Here is a 14723-nt window from a genome sequence, read left to right as displayed (position 1 = left end):
TACTTTGCATTTAATGCAAATAATAAAAATTATTTACATATGGAAATAATTTCATTTATTAAGACGGAATAAATTGTTTTCTCTTTTTATCTACGATTTCTCGGAAATACTTCCTAGATACGGGTAAACACACGTGGTTGCCCGGAAATCAACATGCGGAACGCTCCGGTCATCCGATTACTTGACCACGTGACTAGCCCAGCACGTTCTTTTCTCGCTAACCTTCGAAGGAGTAACACGTGGGAAAAATACCGAAAAAATATTATTTATTTGTTTTTGAGTTAAGTTAAAAGTTTGTGAAAATGCCAGGACGGGGGAGAGGAGTTAAGAGGAGGAAAACTAGGCAAGCGGAAACGGAGCCAGAGGAAGAGCTGAGCAGCCCGCTGGACGACGTGTCCAAAGGTAATAAAAACGTTGTTGACTTTGAAGAGATTCTTCAAAGATCAAATGTGTTAGAAACAAATACATCGTTTAACATAGGGTGTGGTGCGGTAGCGGGGAATACCCCCGAACTTGTAGCAGCGTCCTCCACCGTAGCTCCCCTGCCTGCCCCCATTACACATCTGCCTTGCGCGCCGGGGGGACCTAGTCCAATTAGGTTAGCCCCCGACGACGTAGCAGCCCACGTCCCCGACCTAATTAGAAGTCAGATCAGGAGGGGAGAATTCGTAAATTTGGCTCTGCTTCTGAAAGGTTCGCTCGAACTTACCGATTTCTGTTCGGGAACAACTTTACAATTGACGGCGGAAGGCCAGTTGCTCTCTAGGCCGAGGGAATGTAGGGATAAAATCGGCACGATCGAGAAATGGACCGATGCTTTTATTATATACATGTCCATATACATTCAGGCCAATCCATCTAAAGCATCCGAGCTACTGCAATACATGTGGACGATTAGAGAATGCGCGGGACGTCAGGGCGGGCTGGCGTGGCGCAGCTACGACGAACAGTTTAGGCTACGGCAGGCATTCGAACCCTCATCATGGGCACATATTAACACGGACTTATGGTGGCGATGCATGTTAATGCCGGCCGCGGCCACGCCTGCCCCAAGCCCAAGGGGAACCTTTCCAAGCAGAATGGCGAGAGTGTGCCATTTTTTCAACATGGGCAGCTGCACGTGGCCTAACTGTAGGTTTCGGCACATTTGCTCTTCCTGCGGCCAAGGTCACTCAGCATCAGTATGCACATTATCTAACCGCGTACCACAGCGCGCCCAGTCATTTCATACGTCACAACATTTCAATGTCCCGCGCCAGCCCTTTCGCGGGCGCCATCCCACCTCATTCAATGACAACATTAGGGGAGCAACACCACGTCATTTCTAACCCGAATACTTGGGACATCGCGCTTTCACCAATCGATTTGACTACATTACACATTCACTTATCTTCCTATGACGAACAGGAGGCAATTTTCTTAGAAAACGGGTTTAAACACGGGTTTAGTCTGCAATACCAGGGCCCTCGCCTGGGTAGGGAAGCCACTAATCTTAAATCAGCCAGAGAACAGCCAGATATTGTAATCGATAAAATTAATAAAGAAATTTTAGCTGGCAGAGTAGCGGGTCCTTTTGTTGTTAAACCATTCAAAAACCTTGTAGTTTCACCCATAGGCTTGGTACCAAAGAAAGAGCCAAATGAGTTCAGAATGATACACCACCTATCCTACCCTGCCGGATCCTCAGTAAATGACCACATCGATCCGAAAAACGCATCCGTACAATATACAAGTTTCGACGAGGCGGTCAAAATGATACAAACCCTGGGCAGGAATTGTAAGATTTTTAAAGTCGACATAAAGAACGCATTTAAATTGCTACCGATACGACCGGAGGACTTTGAACTCCTCGGCTATAAATTTAATGACCGGTATTTCATTGACAAAACACTTCCTTTTGGCGCTTCAATCAGCTGTGCGACTTTTGAGCGTTTTTTCAACTTTCCTGGAATTTTGCGTAAAAACCAAATCAGACTCGGGAATGCTAATTCACTATCTAGATGACTTTCTAGGCGGGGACAAAGACACAACAGCGGCTAACGCCCTACTCCAGTTGTTTATAGAAGTAATGCAGGAATTAAAAGTCCCCTTAGCCCATGAAAAAACCGAGGGCCCTACAGAGGTCTTAGTTTTCCTAGGTCTCGAACTTGACACAAGGGAAATGGTAGTACGCGTACCGACGGAAAAAGTCGAAAAAATAGTGGGGTATATCCAAAATATCATGGCCAAACAATCAACTACTCTGAAAGAAATGCAATCACTGATCGGGTCCCTCAATTTTTGTTGTCGTGCGATACCGTTAGGGCGCCCCTTCTGCAGGAGACTGATTAACTCAACATGCGGTCTAACCAAGCCTTTCCACCACGTCCGTTTAAAAAGGTCCGTTAAGCTAGACTTAAAATTATGGCTCAATTTCTTTAAAAAATTCAACGGCATTTCAGTATTTCATGACCAATTCTGGCTAACAAACGATGACGCAGAGTTATATACGGATAGCGCCGGGGGAAACGGACTAGGATTTGGCATCTACTTCCGGGGGCACTGGGCATGCGCACGCTGGCCCGAATCATGGGAGAAGGAAGGTTTACTCAAAGATATCACCGTCCTAGAGATTTTCCCTATTATGGTTGCTATTTTCATTTGGGGGGAGGGGCTCAGAAACAAAAAAGTAAGATTTCATTGCGATAATATAAGTGTCGTCCACATCCTAAACTCATTTTCAGCCAAGTCGGATAAAGTGATGGATATTCTTCGGGTTTTGACATTGAAATGCCTCCAGTTCAATATTCTTCTGAGGGCGTCTCACGTTCCTGGTTCAAAAAACTTAATATGCGATGCCCTTTCACGCTTCCAGATCGCGCGTTTCCGAAAGCAAGCACCGGAAGCGGACGCGGAACCCCATCCCATCCCGCCCCATCTTTGGGAAATCTTCAAAAAAGAGCTGACACACTTTTGCGATGTTCTTTAGCAGACAACACGCGCAGGACATATACCACAGCGTTAAACGCGTTCCAAGCATTCCTCGCGAAATATAACTTAAAACAAAACATGCCGATACCCGCACCTTATTTAGTTTGGTTCATAGCATACTGTTTCGAAAATAACTGCGCAGCGAATACAATAAAAACTTACGTGGCGGGTTTAAATTACATACACAAAATAAACGGCTTTCAGGACATACACTCTATGTTTGTGGTCAATAGGTTACTCGAAGGTTGTGTGAGAGCTAAAGGACATTCGCGGGATGCGAGACGCCCCATCACAAAATCAATATTGACCGAAATCATCGCAGCATTGCCTAGTGTGTGTTATAACGAATTCGAAGCTAAGGTTTTTAAGGCAATATTCTCAATGGCCTATTTCGGCCTCTTCCGCATCAGCGAACTGGTAGCGACCACACTTAGCGGTTCGTCCAATCAAATTAAGCGAAAAGACGTAGCCATCACAACCAACGAGCAATTCATGTCGGTGACCTTACGAATACATAAAACCAGTCAGCACGGTCCACCGATCACGTTGAAACTCCCCCGGGAAAAAACACACCCATGTCCAGTATTAGCTATGTTAGAGTACCTGTCACTTAAACCTGCGGGAACATCAGCCTTTAGTCACAGCAACGGACTTCCGGTCACTAGACAACAGGTAACCGCTGTCTTAAACAAATGTCTAACGAGAGCCGGCCACAGTACCCAAAACTTTAAGACTCACAGCTTCCGTATCGGCCGTGCGACCGACCTAGCCATACGCAGCGTACCAGAGACAGACATTATGAAACTTGGTCGTTGGTCGTCCCAAGCATACAAGAAATATATCCGTGTGTAAGCTAGAAGGGGCGATATCTGGGCCTCACGCATTACATTCGTACAATTAAATAACATTTATTAACGAATAGAATATACAAAACCCGCACTGAAATACAAATACAACGCAACCCTACATTAAATAATTATTTCACTCGTAAATATAGATATCTGGGTTTTGGGCGACTCGCTACCCAGGCGCGCGGGACGGTACGCACAGGAGAGGGGCTCGCCGAACCTGCGGTTGCCGCGGACCATCGCCTGGCTGGGCGTCGGGGGCATCGGATGGGAACGTTTCCGCAGGTCCGTAGAATCCAATGTCCTTTTGTGCGAGCCACCCAAAATAATAGTTTTGCACCTAGGCGGCAACGATTTAACTGTGTTTCCGCTAACGAAAATATTTAACTCAATTACTCGCGAAATACGCTACCTTAGATCCGCATTTGCCAGCGCCGTTATAGTCTGGGTAGATATACTAAATAGATTTCAATGGCGAAACCCACGCCAGTTAACGTCATCACAAATCAATAAAAAGAGAATCCGCGTTAATCGCCACGGGCGCAGTTGGGTAAGGTCGACAGGTGCACACGACACGCTATCCATAGATATAGGTTTAGATACTCCGGGTTTCTTCGCGGCCGACGGCGTTCACCTGTCGGCAGTAGGTAATGCTATGTATATCGACGCACTAAGAGATGTTCTGCTTAAGCACATAGAATAACGCTCCGTAAAGCGCAATTACATTAACATAATCTCGCGGTTTAAATTTTTTTTTTTTTTTTTTTTTTTATATATATATATTCAGAATTTTGGTGGATAAATTTAGAAAATTTATTGTGGCGTAAAATTCTGGCGGCAGGCGAATAACAAATCTTTTAAACTGAATTTAGCCAGATTTCTAACCAATACTTATTATACAAGGTCTGCTCTCCCAAACTGCGGGTAAAGGAACTTCGGCTCAATTGTCTTACTCGTGGTGCTGGGACTGCATTCCAATTAGTTCTTATTTATTTGCATTAGTTAGGTAACGCCGTGCTGTAAATGTGTTAAACGTGTCTATGTGTAAGTACGCTTGCATGCAGGTGCCGGTGCTTTGGTTCACCGACCAGACATGTGTCAAGCTTGTTGTGTCATGTGTATAAATGTACGCTTGCATGCAGGTGCCAGTGCTCTGGTTCACTGGCCAGTCATGTGTCAAGCTAGTTTCCGTGTCAGTCCCCAGACTTGCATGTGGCAGAAAACCGCGTGGTGTTTTTCTGCCCATTCAAAACATGTGTCAAGTCAGGGACGTCTGTTTGTTTTACTGTACGTGTATGCACGGCGAAAAATTTTCACTTTCGATACGCATAACTTGTTCAACTGGTGCCGGGATTTTACGTCACAAGCCACATGACCATTTACGCCACTCTGATAATCTCTTTACTATATATGTATATTGCATTGCTATGGACAATCGCATTGCTGGTGTTGTTTCGTTTTGTTACATAATAAACAATAAGTTATTGTATGGTTTGTCTGATTTATTCAAATCCATTTAATAATAAAAATTATTTACATATGGAAATAATTTCATTTATTAAGACGGAATAAATTGTTTTCTCTTTTTATCTACGATTTCTCGGAAATACTTCCTAGATACGGGTAAACACACGTGGTTGCCCGGAAATCAACATGCGGAACGCTCCGGTCATCCGATTACTTGACCACGTGACTAGCCCAGCACGTTCTTTTCTCGCTAACCTTCGAAGGAGTAACACGTGGGAAAAATACCGAAAAAATATTATTTACCCACCCACCACACCCGATTAAAATATTAATATAATCTGAATGACCCGTATGAAACATCACTTCAATAGTGTGTACATGTTAATCTTTCATAATGCCGTTTCATTCAAAATGCTGCTGGTGAGTTCTTTATAATTGCAGTTTTCGGCAGCTTGCGTTCTGAGAGACAGCACATCACTCGTAGCAACATCAGCGAGCAAGCTATGCCTAACTAGGGGCCCAAGCCACTCGGGTTCCAGCTCACACCGAACACCACCGGACCTGTCTTCAGAAACAATCATACCAAGATAGTGCAGTGTGTCGCCAAACCAACCACTTATCAATGGTCATAGGGAGCATACGGCAATGCCTTTTTGTTGGAACAATGCAGACACAACAGTGTTTTAAAGCTTTAAACTACGAACATGTACTCTTTTTTTTTTTTTTTTTTTTTTCTTTTTTTTTTTTTCTTTTTTCTTTTTTTTTTTTGTCCTTTTAAGTTGTGTGGGCGTAAAATTCTGGCGGCAGGCGAATAACAAATCTTTTAAACTGAATTTAGCCAGATTTCTAACCAATACTTATTATACAAGGTCTGCTCTCCCAAACTGCGGGTAAAGGAACTTCGGCTCAATTGTCTTACTCGTGGTGCTGGGACTGCATTCCAATTAGTTCTTATTTATTTGCATTAGTTAGGTAACGCCGTGCTGTAAATGTGTTAAACGTGTCTATGTGTAAGTACGCTTGCATGCAGGTGCCGGTGCTTTGGTTCACCGACCAGACATGTGTCAAGCTTGTTGTGTCATGTGTATAAATGTACGCTTGCATGCAGGTGCCAGTGCTCTGGTTCACTGGCCAGTCATGTGTCAAGCTAGTTTCCGTGTCAGTCCCCAGACTTGCATGTGGCAGAAAACCGCGTGGTGTTTTTCTGCCCATTCAAAACATGTGTCAAGTCAGGGACGTCTGTTTGTTTTACTGTACGTGTATGCACGGCGAAAAATTTTCACTTTCGATACGCATAACTTGTTCAACTGGTGCCGGGATTTTACGTCACAAGCCACATGACCATTTACGCCACTCTGATAATCTCTTTACTATATATGTATATTGCATTGCTATGGACAATCGCATTGCTGGTGTTGTTTCGTTTTGTTACATAATAAACAATAAGTTATTGTATGGTTTGTCTGATTTATTCAAATCCATTTAATAATTGCCCTTTATTATTCGACTCAGAAATTCTGGTTAAGGTTTTGCATGTAAGCACACATAGGTTAATATCTCAGCAACTACTGGATGAATTGCATTGAGACTTTATTAAATGGTACTCAACCATCCAATCTACTTAAATAACCAAGTAAGATAACTCTAGTTTGCATTAAATTCAAATAATAGCCCCTTTTTTATTCAGCATTGAAATTCTGGTTTAGGTTTTGCATGTAACCACTTTTAAGTCAATGGTTCAGGAAATACATCATGTATTGCATTGAAACTTTACACACAGGCTCCCAACCATTAATTCTTCTTATTTAATGAAGTAAGATAACTCTATTTTTCATATTATATAATTTTTGCCCCTTTATTATGTGACTTAGAAATTCTGGTTAAGGTCTTGCATGTTAGCACACATAGGATAATATCTCAGCAACTACTTGATGTATTGCATTGCGACTTTATACAATGGTATTCAACCAACAAACCTAATTGAATAATCAAGTTAGATAACTGTGTTTTGCAAATAATGGCCCTTTATTATTACACTTAAATATTCTGGTTGAAATTTAGCATGTAACCACATTGATGTTAATATCTCCGCACATCATGTATTGCATTGAAATCTAATCTAAAGTGATCCATGCATGTTTCCCAAAACTTTTCAATCCTTACACTGAAAAGCGGCGGAATAGTCGAGCGTGCTGTCTCTGTGACAGCTCTTGTTATTTAACATGTTGTCAATGAAAAAACAAGTGCACCATCATCAAAATACAAATGGGATATTCTGCACAATGAGATATCAGCGGTGACCAGTAATGGTTTCCACTGAAACAAATGAGATATCGGCGGTGACCAGTACTTGTGTCCACTGAAACAAATGAGATATCGGCGTTGACCAGTACTGGTTTCCACTGAAACAAATGAGATATCGGCGGTGACCAGTACTGGTTTTCACTGAAACAAATGAGATATCGGCGGTGACCAGTACTGGTTTTCACTGAAACAAATGAGATATCGGCGGTGACCAGTACTGGTTTCCACTGAAACAAATGAGATATCGGCGGTGACCAGTACTGGTTTCCACTGAAACAAAGAAATATCGGCGGTGACCAGTATTGGTTTCCACTGAAATAAATGAAATATCGGAAGTTTCCAGTACTTGTGTCCACTGAAATAAATGAGATATCGGCATTGACCAGTACTGGTTTCCATTGAAACTAATGAGATATCGGCGGTGACCAGTTCTGGTGTCCACTGAAACGAATGAGATATCGGCAGAGACCAGTATTGGTTTCCACTGAAACTAATGAGATATCGGCAGTGACAAGTTCTGGTGTCCACTGAAACGAATGAGATATCGGCAGAGACCAGTACTGGTTTTCACTTAAACTAATGAGATATCGGCATTGATCCCCTTAGTGAGGCTTAGTTGTACAAATTAGTACAAACAACCAGGAAAACATTGTCACCCTATTTTTTAAATACTTAAATATAATATACTTGTTTTTATCGACGGCGGTTATTTGTAATCAATATTATAGTAATATTTCAACAGTACACAAGTCCGAATTAGCCAATATATCAACTTTAATTCTCTTTAGTCACAATTTTTGATATCGCGAGCATATGCATTTACAACATGCGGTATGGGATTTGGGGGAGTAAACACTTCAACAAAAGAAATTACGTTACGTGCTCAGTTATTCGTAATGATTAAATTGTACAATCATTATTAATGTAATAACCCAGCTGATTTAAGAAAACCCCATTTCTAATTTAGATAGTTGTATATATTTAACACGAATATTGGAGAATTGCGAGTAGACAGGGTAACAATACTAAATGCTACTTTTTTTATCAGTTTTTCATAACAATTAGTTTAATGTTGCGAACTTCATGCCAACATCTGATAATGATGGCTTTCTCCCTTATGCAAGTGTGACTAAGATTTAAACAAAGTGAACAGACACGTTTGAGAATAAAGTCAGCATTATCGTATTATGCTTTTATTTAAAGCATAATATTGCAAATATTTAAGTGCAAAGAGAGGGGATAAGAAATCACTCTCTCTACTTTTCTCAGGCGATGACTTTAAAACAGTGAAAATAGAGAATTGGCCGGGAAAACATTACCATGTTTCATTCTCATTTTAAAAAGACATAACAACTAAACAATTAAACAGTTTATAAAGTCTTTTAGGGATCGGTACTAGAGTTTCCAACACTGCTTCACTTAAATGTATGAGTAGTTCGTTATTTGCATATATTTCTATCCTTGCCATTATATATTAAAGGTATGTAAATGGTTTCTTCGACTCCCTTACTCCTATACTTATCGTTAAGTTATACTCTTAATAATAGTGGTAACTGATTTGTTGTCCAACTTTGACCACTTCGTAAACGGGTTTGTTCGTTTGGAACACCATCTAAATAATCCCAACATATTAAAGAAAACCGTGAAGACGTTTAGTTGTGGGTATTAATAACGTAACATTCAAAGCAAATAGTTATCGAAAACTGAGAATAAAACAGGTGGTATTGTGGCGCTGTTAATTGTCAAATATTGACCATTTCGCATACGGGTTTGCCCATTTGTATTTAACTCGTACGCCATCCTCGCATATAAAACCAAACCGTGAAGACATTTGATCGTTGATATTAATTCGTACTATTTAAAGTAAAGAGGTTTGAAAAACTGAGAATGCTCCAGGTGGTATTGTGACGCTCACGTGTGATGTTGATATTATTATCTTACATTTTAAGGAAATTTTCATGACAAACTGAGAATGTCAGTCGCGGTTCTGGGAAACAGATGTCTTGATCTTTTTTAAAAGTCCTGAAGATAAAAATGTGTCCATTTTAGTTCCACAACAAAGAAGATTTGAAAATTAATAACGATGATGTTAAAAATCTTGTTAACTTTAACAAAGTTCTAAAAATTCGGCACAATTTCGTGATATTTGAACACTATAACAACTAATCATTAACTGAGGGTTGATTTATTTCTTACATCTGTCAACAAAAAGAATCAGGTGACAAGTGTAAATTCGTGATCATTTTGGCGAATAACCATTATCTCTCAATTTAAGTGGACTGTTTTGCTTATTTGCAAACTGTAGTTTATATATATATATATAATACATTTTTTTAAAGATATATGTACTTAATGGTGTACGACTACTCGTACATTCGAGAATTCGATGTGTGCAAAATGTATTGGCACTTCGATATTGAAACCTGCAGTTCCAAAGGATTTAGAATGTATAGATTCAAATAGTGCATCGGTTTAAATCTGTTAAATGTGTTTTATATGTTTAGAAACTGATACAGTTTCTCATATTCTTATTACTGAGGGTTCCTATGCCGAAGATGGTGTATCTATTTCTACATCATTAATGAGCCAGGGTGTGCAATGTTTTGGCTTCTTGATATTAAAGTCTCTGATACAAAAACTTACTTAAAAAAGAGTATATGTTTAAAATGGTTTTATGCTATGTTTACGTTTGTGAACTGATACATTCTCTGATATTCTTTTTATAATGAAAGGTTCGTATTTGGTGTTTTATTTTTGTGTACCAGCATTTAATAAATTATATAACGGGGAAAATCTGTACTTGGAGTATATTAATGCGTAATAGCATAAATGGAAAAATGTTAACTATCATATAAAATATGTAGGGTGGTATCAAATCTTGTATTTCTGTTAATTATAAGATTTTCCCTGTGCTAGAGGTGAACGCCAAGGCAAAAATCTTTTACCGATACTCTTTTCTCTGTTTTTAAATGATCTGGAGGATTACTTATTGACAAAAATGACATAAGTTTAGTCATAGCTGATGACAATTTCGACATGTATATAAAACTGATTGTTATATTATGTGCCGATGACAAAGTAGTTATTTCAAACACAGAGGAGTATCTCATGTCAGTGCTTAATACTTTTAACGTGAACACAATGGAAATTAGATATCAATTTTGACAAAACTAGGATAATGGTATTTGGAGATCTTTTCCGTAAAAAAAAAGAAACTTTATCATAAATCACCACCAAATCGAGATGGTTGGTACATTTAAATATCTTAGAATTCTTTTTTCTAAAAACAGACAGGTTACATCTGCTAAAACAAATATAGCTGAACAGGCAAGAAAGGCTTATTTAGTTTATACAGAAAAATAAGAAATTTAAATTTATCTATGGATTGCCAACTTAAATTGTTCGATTCAACTATTCCTCCAATTTTTACTTATGGATGCGAAGTTTGGGGATACTCAGACGTTAACCTGTTAGAAAAAGTGCAATCAAATTTATGACAAATATATTACATGTAAAACGTATAACTCCTCATATTATGCTATTTGTAGACCTTGGGAGATATTCCATTTCTATTGTTATCAAGAAACGAATTATTGGCTTCTTTGATAAACATACCAATTTTATATATATATATATATATATATATATATATATATATATATATATACAAGCTGTGTATGGATAAACCAAATGTTTGATGATTCTAGAGATATGTTGTTAAAGAAAATAGATTTAATTCTTTAAAATCAGTACACACACATATGGCACAGCAATGTCTTTGATTCCAGTAAATGCCTTAATTACCGTATGTACAACACGAACATAAATATGAACAGTACTTTAATAAATTGTCATCCTACCTTGTACAACAGTTAGTTGATTTTAGAATGTGTTACAATCATCTTCCTATTTAAAAAAACTTAGAGGTGCTAATGTCCAACCTAACGATAGAATTTGTTATGTTTGTTATTCTGGAGAAGTCGGAGACGAATTTCGTTACTTATTCAAATCATGAAATGTAGTTGTTTTTTCAATTAATCACGAAAAACAAATTCCAGAGCGATTCCAAAGAAAAACAAATCGTCTTAGTTTAGAATCTCTTATAAATGTAAACAATGAGCAAACACTTCGTCAATTACGCAATTTTTCAGCTATTATATTAAATCATTTTAAAAACCCTCCCGGCATTCCAAACACACGAACTGTTAGATTAACAAAGAAGCGTGTATTTTCCTTTCGATAAATGTGCAACCACTTTTCCACATTATTTCTTCCTTTTGATAGTAATAACTCACAGCCTGGTTATTGCAGTTATTAGTCTACTATTGTATAACCTTATACACATGTATGTATGTGCTAGGTGTACCAATAAACTTGTAAACTTGCATGCTTTTACCTGTCACGTGCACCACCCTAGAAATTCGGGACTTTGAAATAAACTTATCGCCATAGTATAGTCTAAATAAAAGCATAAATTTGCTTGTTATCTAAAATTGACTACTTCGCAAACGGGTTTGTTCATTTGTATTCTAATTCTAGTCGTTCTCGCCTATGAAAGAAAGTCGTGAAGATGATTGACTGTTGACATTAATTTCGTTATATAAAAGGCAGAAAGCTGTAAAAACTGAGAACTTAACTTTTGGTATTGTGACGCTGCTAACTCCAACATTTATCTCCTATACTTATCAAGCATATAAAATATATTGCTTGAAATAGCTCCATTGATTGGTGCTTGGTACTGAAAGAATAAAATAGTAACATTGCTTTTACAAATGTTCCGCATCAAACACATCAAAATTACAAGCAAACAATCTCAGCCCGGGTTCTGGCTATATAAACCCATAGAATATCAACATGGCATCATCAAGCAGGTTGAAATATTGCGGTCAGGCAACGCCCAATTCCGCAGGATAAAGCGTCTATGGCCAGCAATCCAGTGTAAACACCATCATTCTAGTAATCATCATCAAATCATGGATCGCGAATGTTCATGACAGACAGTGGAATCGTTGGTGTGACAGTCAAACATCAACGGAAATAAACAAACATTATCCAGCCAATATGTTTTCAAATTTATACACATCGGACATCAAAAAATACAATAAAAAGGAGTAAAATACTGTGATATACGATCGTCTCATAAGGTAAAAATACCGTGATTTCGCACCCTGCTTTGAAATTAAACTCGGTGTCCTTCATTAGAACCATTGTTTTCGATACTTATTCATCCCTTTTGCTATATTAGAACAATTGTATTAATTGTGGTATTTTATTCTGGAATATGAGTGCATATTTAACTATTAACCATATTTTCAAACATATATGCTCATTGATAATCAATTTCCCCCTTTAAACATTGTAACTTTACTAAACAACAGTCATAATATAATTGAATACAAATTGAAATAGGAGTTTGAATATTTTACTATGATGCTAAATGAATACAGACCCTGTGGTGTGTGATTCAGGTTTGTTCAGTCTTTGATCTCGTGCCGGCTATAGTGCAGATCATGTACTGCCGTTTCATGTTGTCAATTGTTCATTTACATGTGTTACCCTGAAATGAACAGCAACATAGTTGGGCGTCAGTCAAGACAATTCATTCCAAATGTTATTGGTTTTGGTAACTATAAGATGTTAACGCGATGCACACTCCTTTCATGTTAATATTTTCTTGTTAGCAAGTTTAAGTTATAATTCCACCATTTCAAGTCATGATTTCGAGGTGTTGTCTTAATTAAAAAAGAAACAGCTCGAGACACATGTACACCATTAAATCATTCCCTCCCATTGTTTTCATTTATGCTCACAGTTTTCATTCGGTAAGGAAATTAACACACCTTCAAGCAAGACTGTTAGTCACGATTTGACGGTTTGGCTGTATGACTCGTCATTATAGTTTCAAAACTATTACCAATAAAGACAAAATATACGTTTAAATTCATCATCATGACTGTTATAACTGTTTGCTAAAAAGGTGGAGAAGCAATACAAACACATAGTTTGATTTTGGAGAAAGAATGTGATGGTAATGTAAATAAAAAATATATTATACACATTCCTATCGTTTATAACGACTCATCGGTGAAATAAAAAATGTATTTCATTGTTTGAGTGATGCCAGAGTATTCCAGATAAATGTTGGACTCGTTCAACCAATAACACAATGTTAACTATAGGGTTTAGCCCAGCAGTCAGCTCAACGTCGTCGTGCAAAAGCTTCTTAGCCATAACTCGTTCACAATATTCATTGTTGTCCATAGGGACATTCACCATTGCTCGGTCGCTCCAGTCGTCCCCATAGAGGCTGCTTACTCTTGGGTATTTATAGTATATTATAACCTGATGGTAGTTGATTTATGTGTATATAACGTAATAGTAGGCCTTTTTTTTAAATACCTAATGTTCTTATTACCTTAACAACTTTGATCTTATTGTCAGGTTGTCAATTATCATCTTCGCTTGCGGCGATATTCATCCAAATCCAGGCCCGGTAACGCTTTCTGAGTTCATTCGATTTGAAAAATATAATCAATATCTTATTAATGTCCAAGGTTTATTCACAAACGCGACATTCATTTTGAAAATCTTTTATAGTTTGACATATTATGCTTCACGGAAACAGTTTAACTCGTATATCTCGTTTAGAAGAGACAGATAAGGTGACAGGCACGGTGGAATTCAAATACATGTGCGTGATAATGTACCGGTTCAAAGGAGGCACGATTTAGAAACCAATTGGACTGAATGTCAATGGCTTGAAGTACTTAAGAACCGTTAAATATGGTTTGGTATATGGTAACGTCCACAAAATTCAACCCCTCTTGTCCTCTTTTCGATCGAAAACTCTACCGACATTGCATTCAACCTTGGCATACAAGATATCATTATTACTGGAGATTTTAATCTTGATATGACGAGACATGCCTCTCGATCCTAAGTAGCAAACATTGTTCATAGATATGGTATGACACAAATGATGTCAGAGCACTCTAACTTTACTAAACATTCCAGTTCATTAATCGGCTTCTTTTTTATAGTCTTCAATCCACAACATGTACACATTTCTGGGTATGGTTAACCATTATAACACCAGAATGTGCGCTATTATCGTCCCATCTTCTGTTGATTTAA

At 38.3% G+C, this 14723-nt stretch overlaps 2 protein-coding genes across 2 annotated transcripts; both read left to right on the top strand.

Annotated features, from left to right (window-relative positions):
• The first annotated feature begins 302 nt into the window (after positions 1-302).
• Positions 303-1843, top strand: LOC128220168 (uncharacterized). Its single transcript, XM_052928445.1, has one exon. The coding sequence runs from the start codon at positions 303-305 to the stop codon at positions 1326-1328; it is 1026 nt and encodes a 341-aa protein (XP_052784405.1). The 3' UTR covers positions 1329-1843.
• Positions 1844-3351: 1508 nt separating this feature from the next.
• LOC128220167 (uncharacterized) lies at positions 3352-3822 on the top strand. The gene has a single exon (XM_052928444.1). The coding sequence runs from the start codon at positions 3352-3354 to the stop codon at positions 3820-3822; it is 471 nt and encodes a 156-aa protein (XP_052784404.1).
• Positions 3823-14723: the final 10901 nt, after the last annotated feature.

This window comes from Mya arenaria, chromosome 15 (assembly GCF_026914265.1).
Source record: "Mya arenaria isolate MELC-2E11 chromosome 15, ASM2691426v1".
NCBI lineage: Eukaryota > Metazoa > Mollusca > Bivalvia > Myida > Myidae > Mya > Mya arenaria.
This window is presented reverse-complemented; position numbering and strand designations above follow the sequence as displayed.

Bases quoted from the DNA above. Each gene is read 5' to 3' on its own strand.
- LOC128220167 (XM_052928444.1), top strand. From the start codon at position 3,352: ATGGCCTATTTCGGCCTCTTCCGCATCAGCGAACTGGTAGCGACCACA.
- LOC128220168 (XM_052928445.1), top strand. From the start codon at position 303: ATGCCAGGACGGGGGAGAGGAGTTAAGAGGAGGAAAACTAGGCAAGCG.